The 16,065-nt window shown below is 43.7% G+C and overlaps 1 protein-coding gene across 1 annotated transcript in view; it reads right to left on the minus strand.

The window, feature by feature from the left end:
• TMEM120B (transmembrane protein 120B) overlaps positions 1-16,065 on the minus strand; it is a 43,410-nt gene that overhangs the window by 12,562 nt on the left and 14,783 nt on the right. The window contains exons 2-6 of the mRNA XM_074205572.1: positions 12,679-12,797; positions 9,717-9,833; positions 5,550-5,609; positions 3,887-3,982; positions 945-1,034 (exon numbers count right to left, since the gene is read on the minus strand). Of these exons, the coding sequence (XP_074061673.1) occupies positions 945-1,034; positions 3,887-3,982; positions 5,550-5,609; positions 9,717-9,833; positions 12,679-12,797 (482 nt within the window). The remainder of the gene's footprint in view (positions 1-944; positions 1,035-3,886; positions 3,983-5,549; positions 5,610-9,716; positions 9,834-12,678; positions 12,798-16,065) is intronic.

The raw sequence follows: 16,065 nt of genomic DNA on the forward strand, positions 1-16,065 counted from the left end.
AATAACTAAAGGAACAAAGGTTTGACTTCTGAGAATATTGATTTATTAAACAATGCATGTCAACTGACCAATAAATTGAGACCAGTTGCCTTCCTCAGCTTTAGCACTAGATTCCAAATACAGGAGGAGAGATATTTTTACATATTAAAAGCAATTAATCAAACAACACCAATTAATTAATAGAAAACAACTGGGATATAAAATCAGGTCATCTGATTTCTAATTGGTGGAAAAATTAGGGAGTTTCCAAGTTAGGAGTAAGAAAGAATGAACAGGTGCAATTCTCTGAAATCAGAAAAGGAGGTGTCTCTCTCTCCCCCAATGGATTCAGAGCTGGAAGGGGCCTCAGAGGTCAACTAAGGCAGCTCCTTCCTTTTTTAGCTCTCAAGGTTGAGGGCCAGATTTGTAACTGTTTGTTCTGTAGGTGCAGCACAGTGCCTTCTCAAATCACACTGTCATTATTTGGGTTTCCATATCATGTCAGCCCAGAGGACAGCAAGGACTGGCTGCTTTTTTGTCTGTGTGTCACCAGGACCTAAACCAGTGTCTGGTCCAGTCACTGCTTACTGATTGATGTCCAGAGTCACAAAGGTCCCCTGGGGTCTTTGACCCCCAAATCCAAGACAGCTGCTTTAATTTTCTCTTTATGATTCAATTCCATCACAGATGTCATAGTTACCAACTCACCCATGAATAAGGAAGAAAGACAATGAAAGGCCCACACCCCACACACAGAAGAAGGAATCTAACACTTCTTACTTTCAACTTCTTCCCTATTAGCTATCAGATATCTCCCAGGACCTCAAATTTCCTCATCTGAAAAATGGGAGGGCTGGACTTGATGGCCTCTGAGCTCCCTTCCTGCTTCTAGGCCCATGATCTTGTGACCTAAAAACCTCACCTTCTTGGATCCCCTCTCCCGAGGCCCCGGGCAGCTTCAGTACCTGGAGCCATTGCTGATGAGGATGCTTTCTCGGATGGTGAGTGTGCAGTAGTACCAGACCAACAGAAAGTTGAACACTTCATCAGTGACTCTAGAGCAGAGAGAAGCAGATGCTGTGAGGGGTTTGACTCCAAGACCTCCCAGATTGGGGAGAACACGGCTAGGGAACCTCAAAAAGCACTAGAGCCAGGGAATGACCAGCAAGGAGACCATAGTGGGAAAGATGGACACTAATTTTACCAAAGCTCTCACATTTTCCAAGATCAGAAATCAGAGGTCACTGAATCCAACCTCTTAATTTGACATATGGGGAAACTGAGGCCTGGAGAAGGCAAGGAACTTAATATCACAGAACCATAGATTTAAGAGCTGAAAGCTAAGTCTAAGGACACTAAGCCCAACCTCTTAGTTTTACATATGGGAAAACTGAAGACTAAACTTAAGAGATGGAATGAACCTCAGAGGTCAGACTCATCTGATCCCTTCAACTCTTTCCAAGTGAGTTTATCGCCATCATACATCAATTTATATAGTAATTTAAGAACCGCCAAGTATCAAACTCAAACAGAAACAGAACCTTGCTACCACTATAGAAAACCATAGAATAACATTGTGTTGTACTTATTTTTAATTACTATGTGAAACTGTTTTGTGTTTTTTTTTTTTTTGCATTTTAATGTAGTTGGGGTTTGGCCAGTTTGACACCACTGTTTTGTGTGTGTGTGTGTGTGTGTGTGTGTGTGTGTGTGTATAATGTATATATATATGTCAATAGTCTTATTTGAGCCTCGGGAACAATGCTAAGATGTATTATTATTATTATTATTATTATTATTATTATTATTATTATTATTTCCACTTTACAGCTAAGGAAACTGATGCAAACAGCGTGAATTGACTTGCCCAGGGCCACCCAATTGGTGAGAGTCTGAAGCTGGATTTGGACTTAGGACTTCATGACTCCAGGATCAACACTATATCCACTTTGCCACCTAACTGACCTTAGCATAATAGTAGGTGCTTAATAAATGATGGATTAATTGACTTTTCCTCTCTGGGCTTCAGTATACCTTACTGTAAAAAGAGGAGGATGGACTAGCTGATTTATGAGGTTCCTCTCCCTTTCTATAACAGGGAAAGCAAATGGCCCAATCCAGGGTTAGGATTGAGAGGGAAGGCAAAAGTCTTTGGACATTTGGATAATCAAAACCTTTGGGGGTGGCTAGGTGGCACAAGTGGCCCTGCAGTCAGGAGTACCTGAGTTCAAATCCGGCCTCAGACACTTAATAATTGCCTAAGCTGTGTGACCTTGGGCAAGTCACTTAATCCCATTGCCTTGCAAAAAAATCTTAAAAAAAAAAAACCTTTCCTGAAAGCCTGTAAGCCAGGCTTGAGGTGTCAGTAGGCCCCAGGGGAGCAGAACTCTCATAGCCAAGTGCTCACAAGTTACCTACTCTGCCATTGCACCTCCCAAGGATCTGGGCCTTGGTTGCTCCTAATTATAATGCGGTTAATTATAACAATGTCTTTCAAGACAGTTCAGGAATTTTAGGAAATTCAAGTCTAAAGAGTGGTGAAAAAAGGCACCCCTAGCTTTCCTCTGGATTCTCTTACTCTAGTGGGAATAAGGCTTATTTTTTCCTAAGACTATCTTCTCTCTACCCTGCATATATTTTGTATGTATCTATTTATAAATATTTCCCCTCCCTTTCCCCTGTTCCCCTTCCAATAGAACATAAGCACTTGAAGGCCGGGCAGTTTCATTTTTGTTTTTGTAGTATTAAAACTTTGCATGGTCTGATATACAGCAGGGGTTTAATACAGGATTGTTGACTGTTTGCTGGTGACATCGGTCCCCATCTGTTAACAGACTGCACCAGTAGCCAGGGAATGTTAAGAGAACTAAAGGGGGTGGTTAGGTGGCATAGTGGATAATACACCGGCCTTGGAGTTAGGAGTACCTGGGTTCAAATCCGGTCTTAGACACTTAATAATTACCTAGCTGTGTGGCCTTGGGCAAGCCACTTAACCCCATTTGCCTTGCAAAAATCCTAAAAAAAAAAAAAGAGAACTAAAGAAAAATTTGTGTCAACATATTGGGTAGGTTTTGTGTGAAGGATTTATGCAAGGTCACGAAGAAGAACCACAGGGTGGAAAAACCTGGTGGAGAGGGGTTGTGATGTGTATCAGCTGAAGGCAAGTCCATGCAGCAGAGATCACAGCTCATCTGTGTGACCCCAGTACCCAAACAAGTGTCCCTTCTCCGGGCATCTCCCAAGAAGGTGTCAGTCATACAATGCACCTGCCTGCTTTTGTTGAAGAGGTAGAAGGTGGGGAGGGGGCAAGTTGATGGGGATTCAAAGGCAAAATTTGATGCTGATGTGTTATCTTATTCTCTGGGTCTTAGAGGTAATACAATCCCGAAAGTATTTATAAAGTCAGATAAAGACCTGGATTCGAATCCTATTACCTTCATACATACTAGCTTTGTGATATACTGTGTCTGTTATTTCACCCCCCACCCCCCATTTTGGGTCACCCAGGACCTGGGATGCAAGTTTCTTAATCTGTAAGATGAGGGAGCTAGACAGGATGATTTCTAAGGTCCCTCCTGGAACCTTCAAAGTATCAATGCAGCCCCCAAACCCTGGAGGAGAGCTGGTCAGGAGGTTGGAAATGAATAATTATTTGGTGGATTAAATTGGAATGGGCAACTAGAAACTCATGTACCCCACCCTAGGGAAGACAAAAGCCCCACCCACCCTAACTATCCAAATTCATTGGCACTGCCTTCTCTGGTCAAGAACATGACTGCTGAAGAGGACATGGCAGCCCAGAATGCAGAAGGGGAGATGGGCAGCCCAGACTAGCTCAGGCCTCCCCAACCTTCCCAGAGCCTCCTTTCTTCCTACTGGTCTCAGCCCAGGGTCCCAGGTCTCTCACCTATAGTGGAGGAAGAATCTACAGGCGATGGCGCCAAGCAGTAAGATAATAGTCAAGTAAAGCTTGAATTTCTCGTATTCATCCTTGTAAGCAAACCTGGAAGAACAGCCCAGCCAGGATTAGAAGATTAGAACCCCTAGCTTGTCATGCGCATCCATGATAACCATCTAGCTTCTTCCCTCTCTCTGCTCTTGGCAATAGTTAGAACCAGGAGGTGGGTGGCTGGAGGCTGCTCACTTTCCTTAGTCTACTCCCCTGGATCACAAGACCTCAACCACCATCTGGCCCAGAATCCCTTCTGTGACATCTGCAACAAGGGACCAATCAACTTCTGTAGGTGATCGGGGACTGCAAATATGGAATGTGCTGCTGATTTAACACAGCATGGTCTAGTAGTTGGGGCATTTGACAGGGACCTGAGTTCAAATCTCACCTCAGATTCTTTCTCTTTCACCTTGGACATGGGGAGAGGAAAAGGAATAATAAATAGAGTCTACTGTGCTAAATGCTTCATTATTTCATCTGATCCTCACAACAATCTTGAAAAGTAGGTGCTTTTATTCTGATTACCATTTTACATATGAGGAAACTGGGATAGAGAGGCTCTTACATGACTTATCCAGGATCATACAGCTACTAAGTCTCCAGAGCTGGGTTTGATTCTAGGTCCAGCATTCTATCTGATGTGGCACCCTAGTGATCTCTAGTCAGCTGGAAAGTTTAAGCCTCAGTTTCTCCCTCTGTAAAATGAGAGGTCAGACTAGATGGCCTCTAAGGTCCCACCCAGCTCTAAATCCATAAGCCTATGAGTCCACTGGTTTTGTTACTGAGAGGAAATGACTATAATGTAAAAAAGACATCAACAGAATTTGTTCAAAGGGTTCTCCTAGGAACCCCAATGAGGAGGAAACTACTACCTCTCAAAGGCAGTCTCATTCATTCTGGGAGAGTTTTTAGGAAATTTACTGGCAAAAATCTAACCTCAATCTATGTCTATAAATTCCATTCATGGTTCTCATTTCTGCCTATTGAGCTTCAGGATGAGACAGTCTTTCAATCATCTGAAGGCTGGACAAGCTGGGATACGACATCTAAGGTCCCTTGTTGGCTTGAGGCGGGGGAAAAAGTGGGGGTGGGGCTCGTGAGGAATGGAAGTCTATTCCAGTTCTTGTCCTGATTAAAGGCTGGTGTTCATAATAGGAACTTATTGGCTAAGGGCCTGGGACACCTTAGGACAAGAGTCCAGAAACTCAATCTTTCTTTCCATTTGCAACACAAATCCCAGGGTTCACTTTCCACAGGACTCAGCGCTTTGCCTTTTTGGTCTGCACATATTTAAGGGGAAGGTCAAAGGCCAGGAAGATTGATCACATCATACTTATACAATGGCTTGGAGCACAAAGGTCTCATATCCCCTTGACCTCATGAGGGAAGTCTGTGATCCCAGCTCCACAGTCTAGGGGACATCAACTAACATAACATAGAGCCAGGAATTCATGAAGCTGTTTTTTCTGTTATTGGGATAGCTGTATTCCAACATAATTGGTTTCCTTTACAATTATATATATATATATATATTTTATTCATTTAAAAACATTAGTCTGAGATTTTAAAAGGAGAATCCTAGGGAGTCAGTGAGTGATACAGAAAAGGACAGACTCACTTGGCTTGGTTACTGAGGAGGGTGACGTTGACATTGCCCAGGACCAAACTGAGATAGAGCCTGAAAGAGAAGCAGAAGGGTTAATCAGTAGGGTTCCTTTCAAGACACAGTTCAGGTGCCCCCACCCACATAAGACCTTTCTGGCCCTCTCTCCCCAATATTTATTATAATTCTGAAATGACTTTGTGCCTATTTATTTGTGCCCATGTTGCTTTCCCCTCCCCCACCCCATAAAATGTAAACTCCTCAAAGGCAGGGACTGTTTCATTTTTTCCTAGCCCAGTGCCCACACATAGGATTTTAATCAGATCTATGATTTCTGATGCGGCAGCCCCTCTACCAATGCTGACTAGCACAGACTTAATGCATATGATGAAATGATTTCCCCAGGGTCACATGGCTGGTATGTGCTGGAGGTGGGAGATGAACCCAGGCCTTCCTGGCAGAGGCCAGCTCTCTATCCACTAGACCAGGCTGCCTTTAACTAAGATGTTGTGTGGCCATGGGCAACTCAATCTCTCTGGAGCTCTGGCTCTTGGTAGACACTCATCAAATGCTACTTGAATGAATGGATCCTTAGAGTAGAATGTAAGCTCCTTGAGGGCAGCCTATTTCATTTTTGGTTTGTATCTTGTGCCTGGAAGGTTTCATTGGTCAGAATCTAGGACTTCTCCTTGGGACAAAGCAGGCCAGCATCTTGGCTACAAACTTTCGGTCTCAGAGATTTTCCTGATGCACTGGGACCTTCACTGACAGACAGGGTCAACAAGTGTCAGCGGCTAGACTTGAACCCAGGTCTTCCTGACTCAGAGGCTGATTCTCCAACCATTAAGTCTGACACAAAGTAAGCCCTTGAGAAATGTTGGAAATAAACTGATTCATCTCTTCCAGAGCAGGACGAAGAAGAGGATGAGAAAGGGATAGAAGGTAGAAACCCTGGTTCAAAGGGCTTATCACACAAGAGAAGAGAGATAAGTACTCGTGCTGGTATGGTACAAAGGACAGGGCATTGGACCAGGAATCAGGAAGAGCTAGGTTCAATCCTGCTTCTGCTCTATGACCCTTGGGCAAAGGATATCATCTACCCAAGACTCTGTTTCCCACTCTATAAGAAAGAGCTAATATCACCTGGGCTATTTACCTCAAGGATAATGTTGTGTGAGACCCAAAGGAGTAGAGGGGGTGGGAGTCAGCTCAGGGTGATGCAGCCCTGCTGGTTGGACTTCCAACAGAGCTCTCACATTGGCCATTTGGCTCCCACAGAGATTATCTCATCCTCCTTCACCTTTCTTTCCCTTCAAACCCACACCCAAGCACACAGGGCTACTGGCTGCTTCCCAAGTTTATCTTGAATTGGCTAAATTCCCTGGACCTGGAAACCCATCAAGTGGGATGTTGGAAAAAGCTGGCTGCAGAGATCAAGGACCGAGGTTCGAATCTCACCTCTGACACTTGCTGCCTGTGTGACCCTGGGCAAGTCACTAATCCTTAGGCCTCAATTTCATCCTTTACAAAACGAGGTTCAACAAGATAAGTCTCTGAGGTCCCTGTCAGCTCTAAATCTGAACCTTATCCAAGGGCCTAAACCTACCCAGGGACAGCGTGGTGTAGAGAACCTGGGATCCATTCCTGATTGCTACTTACTGCCTGTGTGACCATGGGCAAGTCACTTAAACCTCTTGGGGCCTTTGGCTTTCTCATCTGTAAAATGAGGAAATTGGACTGGATGAGATCCGAGGTCCCTCCAGTTCTCAGTCCTATGACTCTCCTCCTGGAATATCTTCCCTCATCACCCCTCCAGCCAGCAAGGATTGCCCCCGACCACCACGCCCCCAACTGTTTCAGAACAATCTAGGTGATCTCTGCTCTGCACCAGTTCTAGACTGGTTTGATTGTTCTGCACTTCTCCTCCACCCAGATGAATGAGAAGGTTTTTTTGAGGGCAGAGCCTCCACTTCTGTTCTACCTCAGCACCTAGCACAGTAAAACAAAAGGCTTATGGAATGACTGCTTTCCCTCCTGGAAGGCAGACTGGGTATTCTCAGGATATGGCACACTGCAGGGTTTAATAAACATTTCTTTAATTGAATATATACAATGCTGGGTTCCCCTCCCCCAAAAGTCTTAACTTTCTGATGGAGCCCTGTACATGGACACAGACACTGTTGAGTAAGCCTTGAGCATTATGCGAAACACTCACAAAAAGAGTGAGCATATACCTGCTCGGGCAGGTATACAGGCTCAAAATGGAAGAAACTAGAGAGGCAAACTGTAGTTTCAGAATACAGAAAAAGCTGAGAGGGCCCTTAGAACAGGAGTTATCAGAGCTGGGAGGGGCCTTAGAACAGGGGATGTCAGGGCTGGGAGGAGTCTTAGAACAGAGACTGTCTAGAGCTGGAAGGGGATGTAGAACAGAAACTATCAGGGCTGGGAGGAGCCCTGGAACAAAGATTGGGTGGCTAGGTGGTGCAGCGGAGAGAGCACTGGCCCTGGAGTCAGGAGGACCTGAGTTCAAATCAGGCCTCAGACACTAAATAATTATCTAGCTGGCTTTGGGCAAGTCACTTAATCCCATTGCCTTGCAAATCTGCACCCCCCCCCCCCCCCCCAAAAAAAAGAACAAAGACAATCAGGCCTAGGAAGGGCTTTTAGAACAGGGAATGTCTGAGCAGGGAGGACCCTTAGAACAGGAAATGTCCTGGCTGGGAGAGGCCTTAGAACAGAAGATTGTCAGGGTAGGAAGAACAAAGGATATCAGGGCCAGGCTAGACCTTGGAGATCATATAGTCTAAACCCTTCATTTTCCAAATGGAGACACTAGAGCCCAGAGAATTAATTTTCCAAGGGCATAATCTGGTTATTACAGAGCAAGACTCAAGATATCTGCCTTCCAGTCTCTTAGAGAACAGATGTTTATTATTGTCACTAAAGTTTATAAAATCCATTGTTTTAAAAATCATACAAATGTATACTTTCATTTCATCGTTGAGAAAACAATCAGGGAAACATAAGTGGGATGGGTTAACTCAGAACCTGGTCAGGCCATGGAGACATTACTGCCACCTCTTATGGCAAAGATGATATCTCAGTTCACAAAAATGTCACAGTTGAATGCCTACCTTTACTCTGGGAGCTTCCTAATGGTACTTTCCTTAAGCACAAGCTAACTACCTTATTCCCCTGGTCAAGAATCTCAAATGGCTCCCCATTGCCTCTAGAATAAAATACAAACTCCTCAGTTTGGCATTTAAAGTCCTTTATATTCTTTCACTACACCCATCGTAGCTGCTAAGGAAACTAGACTTCTCAACCAATTAATCATTAAGTATTTCTAAAAGCCTACAATGTACAAGAGGTTGTGCTAGGCACCAGTGACACAAAACAAAATCATAGTCTCTGTTCTCAAGGATACCTAAATTTAGAGTGGAAACCAAATGAATGCAGTGACTTCAGTGAGGGGGATAGGCAGGAAGAAGGAAGGGCCTCTTGCTTGAAGGTACTAGGTTGAGAGGGTGGTGAACTGAGGGCAATCCCCTGAAAGCTCCTGCCTTAATAATGTAAGCATGTGCTTGGGGCTCAGTAAATGACAACATATGGTTTGTGACTGTGTTCAGATGAGGGAAGGAATTTCAGGAATAAGGCTCAGTCTCTGGGAAAACCCAGAGGCAGTCAAGTCAACAAGCATTTTTAAAACACTTACTATGTGCTAAGCACTGGGGGTAACTAGGAACACCCAAGATTCCTCCAGTATATAAATGGGAAATAATCTCAGAAGGAATGGGAGGGAAGATTAAGAAAGGGCTCCTATAGAAGGGGGGATCTGAGCTGTCCTGAAGCCACAAAAGCTCTAAGTGGTAAATGTGGAGCAGCAAGAAGGCCAATTTGGCTGGACCATAGCATTTAAGACAGTAGAGATTCATGTGCAGCCTGGAGCCAGACTAGAAAAGACTCTTTCCTGGCTCCACATATGATCTCGCAAACTTTCTGCCCCAGACAGTTTTGAGAAGGCTGAGATATCAATCTGCTTGGGGCCCTCCTTAAGTCACTAGTTTGTGCATCATCTTTCCTGCAGCATTAGGGCTGGCCAAATCTAGGGAAGCAATCAGAGTCTCCAACTCCTGCACCCATACAGACCCAGACTCTCCCCACCTGCCCAGCACTTCCTACCCGTTTTTCTTGGGCAGATAAGCCTCCATGTCAAAGAAGACATTCTGCCGTTCCTTGATGCTGTTGCTCATCTGCTGAATGAGGTCAGACTCTTCAAAGCTGGAATGCCGCTTACACCTGTTGTTGGGATGAAAAAGGAAAGGGGTGGGAGAGTTGGCTCAGCTAACTGCCAGCATGTCTAGACACTCCCAGGTCTAGGCATTCAAAGGCATCTACATCATCCTGTTCACTTTAAGCCTATAGTCAGGTTTAAGAACCACACAATAATAGGTCACTTTGGAATCAGAGGACCTGAATTCAAACCATACCTCTGACATTACCTGTATGACCTTGGGCAACTCACTTCACTCACCTGAATCTCAGGTGAAGTCTCTGAGCTCCATATACCTCTATGTCTATGATCCTTCCTTATGCCTCAGTTAACCTTTTGCATAACAGAGACAATAAACTCATCAAGTATTTAATAAGCATTTCCAGCATGACAGGCATTAGTGATACAAAGCTATAAGGAAGACAGTCCCTGCCCATTAGGAGCTTATGTTCTGCTTACAATCAAATCTGCCTCATGACACCTCATGGGAATGTCATATGGCTTAACAAGGTGGTATTTGGGAAGCAAACATTCTACAATAATAATATGTGGCTGAGTGGCCTTCACTGGCAAAAACTCTTCCTCCAAACTGGAAAAACAGCTCAAAGGGCACACCCTCCTCCAGGAGGACTAGCAGTATGACCTCTACCTTGCATTTCAGGAATTAGTGTAGGCAGAACAATGCCTTTACAAACCAAATGTGGTCATCTACAAAGACAAAGCCAATGCTTACATTAAGACAGGGGTTTTCAGTTCTTTTTCCAACAGTGGGGAGGAGGTTGCACTAAGACATCTACATTCCTTGCAACCAAGGGGCACTTGTTTATAAACTGGGAGCCTACAAACAGGTAACTTCAGCCTCCTAAACACTGGGGAAACAACTTTTGAAGGGGAATAGGATAGCAAGATCACAGATTTAGAACTGTGATCTGTCAGTCTAGAAAAATATCTTCATTTCATGGGTGAGAAAACATAGCCCAGAGACTGAAGGCACTTGCCCTGGACACACTGGCAGTAAATAACAGGGTGACATGGAATTTAAATATGTGGATCCCTTTACTCTGGGTCCAAGAAACTGGCCAATTCAAAATACTAGCCTGTGTTATAATTATCTGTGTATGTGTCATAGCTTGCACAAGTCTGGGTGCTCTCTAAGAGCAGAGCTGGAGTCCCACCAGAGTCTAGCACAGTGCTCTGCAAACAGTAAACATTCAATAAATTGGAGTAATAACAATGGCAACTGACTTTTACATAATACTCAGTGCTTTCAAAAGTGCCATAGGAGGAAGTCTGATGCAGAAAAAAAAAAAGCTGGATGAGGAATCCAAGGACCTGAGTCCAAATCCCATTTCTGTTTATTACCTGTGAGATCCTGAGCCTCAGTTTCCCACTCTATAAACGAGCATTGGACTTGATGACGCTGAAGGTCACTTCTAGCTCTAGATCTAGGATTCTATGGGCCCTTTTAGACTGAGAGCTCCTTGAGGGTAGGAATTGTTTTTTGTCTCTTTTTGTATCCCAACACTTAGCACAGCAATTGGTACTTAGCAGTTGCTTAATAAATATTTATTGACTCACTATAACATCCATAACCACATTTGCTCCTGTGACATCATCAATGCCAAGTATCATCATACCCCATTTTACAGATAAGAAATCTGAAACTTAGAGAGGACAAGGAAGCAGGGAAAGTGACTCAGGAAGGAGTAGAGTCTAGACTGTCTATACCTCAGGCCAACCCTCTCTCTTGTTATACTATAATGCTTCCTGGAAAGGAGGCAAGAGTTAGTATAATTTTTTTTTTAATTTAAGGCAATGGGGTTAAGTGGCTTGCCCAAGGTCACACAGCTAGGTAATTATTAAGTGTCTGAGGCTGGATTTGAACTCAGGTTCTCCTGACTCCAGGACCAGTGCTCTGTCCACTGTGCCACCCAGCTGCCCCAGTATAATATTTTAATCAATGAAATTACTTTAACTGCAAATATCTACTAAACCAGTCTAGGTGTTTGTGTTAACATTCAATACTCAGCTTTCAATAGAGGCAAGGATTGGACTTATTAAGAATACAGGGAAGTCACAGGTCACCTTCTCTGTAATTCAGACTTAAAGAGTTGCCTGGGAGGGCCCTGAGAAAGAGTACAAATGACTTGCCCAGGGTCATACAGGCAAACTATCAGAGGCAAGAGGGCTTCCTGGCTATGAGGACAGTTTTCTATCTACTGAACAGCACTTTCTCTCCTAAGTATTTGACAGGCAGGGAAAGAGGAAAGAAAGGGAAGAAGGAAGGGGCTGGATGAAGGGGAAAACTAAAGAAAGAAATGGAAAGAGGGAGAAAGGAAAGGAAAGGAGAGGGGAGGAAGGAAAAGAAGGAAGAACTAGAGAGAGGAAAAGTGCGGAAGGATTAAGAAAAAGAGGGAGGAAAGAACTGGAACTAGCAAAGGAGAAGCAAGTAAGACAGGAGAGAAAAATTAAGGGAAGGAGGGGGAGAAAAAAAGATGCAAGAAGAGAGGGAAAAGGCAGAAGGAAAGGAGGGAAGGACTAGAGAAAGAAGTAGGTAGGGAAGAGTGGAGAGAGGAAATGATGGAGAAGGGGGGAAGAGGAAGAAGGTAGAAAGGGAAGAATGAAAAGGGAAGGGATCAAAAGGAAGAATCGAAAAGGAGGAAAGAAAATAAAGAGGAGAAAGGGAAAGAAAGTAGGACACTCAGTGAAAATCAAAGCCTGACTCAGCTAGCAATGTTCCCACCTGAGATGTAGGATGAGCCAAACTATACTCAAAGTTTGGGATGCAGGCTAGTCCCCCCCACCAGCCTCCACTCCCTGCCGCATGCCCCAGCTGGAGATCAATGGCCAAGCAGTTTGTCCTCCCCTCACCTCTGGAGACTACATTTGAGTTCTCTTAGCCGCTTCTTCTGCTTGCTGATGGAGTTACTGCAAGAGGCCTGGAGTGCAGTCAGCTCTTCTAGCTTCTGCCTATAAATTTTGTGGGTTTCCTAGAAAGAAGAGAGGAGGCTTCATGAGACACGATCAACTGACAAAGGCAGGAGCTACAAACCTCCAGGGTGTCATCAGGGAGGACTAATCCAGGACAGCTCACCATGTTCTGTCGGGGGGGGGGGGGGGGGGGGGGGCGGTCCCTGAGAATGAAGTAGGCTTGCCTAGACTGGGCAAGAATAGAGATGCACCAAAGAATATGGACCACATTCAAAAGAAGACACGCAATCATCCACAACATGAACAGTGGAGTCAGGCTGATTAAAACAACTTTGCACATCAGCAAGGAGAATAAAAAAAAAATGACAAGTCTGTGCTGGAGGGACTGGGGGAAGGAAGGCACACTAATACACTGTTGGAAGAGCTGTGAATGGGGCTAGCCATTTTGGGAAATGATGTGGAACGACCTGAGAAATGTTATGAAATTATTCATAACTTATTTTGCAGTGAGCCCTCTGCTTTGCATATACTCTAAGGAGGCCAAGACAGAAAGTAAGACCCCATGTGAGCTGAAACATTTAGAGCAGGTCTTTTGTGATGACCCTCTGACAGGAAAATGGCTGAATAGTCACATGAGTGTAATGGAACATTATTTTCAGTTTAGAAATAGTAAATTGGAGGAGTTCGGAAAAATGTCCAAGAAAACACAAGATTTGAAGTCTGTGAACTGGCTTAGTATCCCACCTTTGCCACCAGGGTCAGTACAGGATCTGGAGTCAGGAAACGAGTTCAAATTCTACCTCAGATGCCTACTGGATGATACGACCTTTGGCGAGTCACATAACTTTTGTCAATCTCAGTTTCCTCATCTGTAAAATGGGGATAAAAAAGAACCTTCGGCCTGAGATTTCTATGAGAATCAAGTGAGAAAACACATTGAAAAAATGTTTTGTGAATATTAGGGGCTTCTAGGTGGCCCAGTAGATAGAGCACCAACTCTGGAATCAGGGAGGACCTGAGCTCAAATCTGGCCTCAGACATTTCCTAGTTGGATGATCTTGAAATGAATGCTATCCTAGCCATTACTAATATAAATGTGATATTCACTCAATTTGGATCAATGTACAACATGGAAACAAAGTAAAGACTGACAGATTGCTTTCTGTTGGGAGGTGGGGGGAGGGAAATAAGATGGGGGAAATTGTAAAACTCAAATAAAATCTTTAATAAAATATATATGATATTAAAAATAATAATACAAATAAACCTGTGTGTGTGCCTCTCGGAAACTGTTTCTTTATGTGTAAATATCTCTCCCATGACTCCATTTGAGGTTTTTGTGACAAAGATCCTGGAGTGATTTGACATTTCTTTCTCCAGCTCATTTTAAAGATGAGGAAACTGAGGCAAATGATTTGCTCAGAGTCACACAGCTATGCTGGATTTGAATCTGTTAAGAGTCTTTCTGACTCCAGGCAGGGAGCTTCATCCACTATCAGCACCCCCCACCCCAGCACCATTTATGCCTCACTTCTTGTTTTGATTTTTTAGTTTTTTGCAAGGCAAATGGGATTAAGTGGCTTGTCCAAGGCCACAGGGCTAGGTAGTTATTAAGTGTCTGAGACCGGATTTGAACCCAGGTACTCTTTACACCAGGGCCGGTGCTTTATACATTGCACCACTTAGCCGCCCCTATACCTCACTTCTGACCTCAAGTTCTAGGGTCCCTTCAAGCTCTAAATCTATAATCACATGACTTGTATGACTGTTGCAAAGAGAAAAAGGAGAACCAGGAGCACAATTTGCACACAAAATGACTTCAGTAAATGTAAATAAACACAGCACAAGAAGACAACACTGGTCAAAGGTAACAATCAAGCCTGGTTCCAGATGACTGACGTCAAAGCACTTTTTTCTCTACTCTGTGCTGGGCTTCATGATCTTGGGCAAAGCATGTTCTTTTTCTGGGTCTCTTATCTACAAAATGAAAACTGGATTCAATGACCCTCTAAGGTCCCTTCTGATGTGATGTTTTTGTCCTTTATTCTCAAAGAAGACCATGGCATCAGGAAGGTGATGCTATGACAAGCACATGAACTGAATGCAAAGGAGGGGGTGCTGTGCTAAGTCACCAACCTCACTTTCTCCTCCAGAGCTATCTGGGTTCAGAGGCCAGAGATGGCCCTAGATTCGAAGCAGTCAGGGTTAAGTAACTTGCCAAAGGTCACACAGCTAACAAGTGTCCAGGGCTTGATTTGAATTCATGTCCTCCTGACTCCAAGGCCAGTGCTGTAACCATTGTGCTACCTAGCTGCCAGATGTTCCCTTTTAGATCTTAACCAAAGATCCTATCCTGGAGCCAGGTGGACCATAGTGGATATGAGTTCAAATATGGATTTAGACACTTCCTGACTGTGTGATCAGGCAAGTCACTTAAGCCTATGTGTCTTAGTTTCCTCACTTGTAAAAATGAGCTGGAGAAGGAAATGGCATATCATTCTAGAATGTCTGCCAAGAAAACCCCAAATAAGGTCATGGAGAATTGGGTGTGATTACCGATCATCTTTTTTCCCAAAAGAGAATAGGGGACTGTGGGTATAAATTACACCTTAATATGCCAGTAGCATTCACACTATTGGATGCTTTTGCTTAATTTTTGTTGGCATTAAAAAGCAGAGGCCAACATGGCGAGAGCTATGCATAAATGACCATGCTATTAAAAAAAAAAAAAGCTACCAAATTTCATGACTAAAACAGGTTTAGAAAATAGATCATATTTGATAATGGTCAACAAAACTATGCATAAACATACAGCTTAAAGACAGATAAATCTCTAGCACACATATTGTTTTCAAATATCTGAAAATGTGATTAAGATACAAAATCACTCTAAAGCAGGACTGGATTCATGGTAGCTTCTTTATCATGTAATTTCTCAGTGAACGGATACAAATAGTCCAACTATCTTGTATATAATACAGAGGGTAAGCCTCATACTAGAGAAGATTGAGAGGCACTGGTGGACACTGGGAGCTTCATGAGGACAGGGAAGAAGTCGGGTCTAAACTTTGCCTCTTCCCTCAGAGTTAAGCACACCAGGGTGTTTTTACCAATCATTCATTAAGCACTGAGCATCTGCCAAGGGGCCAGATCCTGTACTGGTGCTAACCTAAAGATACCCTACAGGAGCTTTTGTTCTAATGTGCCTCTATTTGCTGGGCTGAATGGGTTGGAGAGCAGAGAGGCAGATTATAGGGAGGGAAATGAACAGGATAGATAATGAAAGAATTATTGTTTTAGCCTGGCTTGTTTTGTCATTGGCTTAGT

Source organism: Macrotis lagotis, chromosome X, assembly GCF_037893015.1.
Source record: "Macrotis lagotis isolate mMagLag1 chromosome X, bilby.v1.9.chrom.fasta, whole genome shotgun sequence".
NCBI classification, from domain to species: domain Eukaryota; kingdom Metazoa; phylum Chordata; class Mammalia; order Peramelemorphia; family Peramelidae; genus Macrotis; species Macrotis lagotis.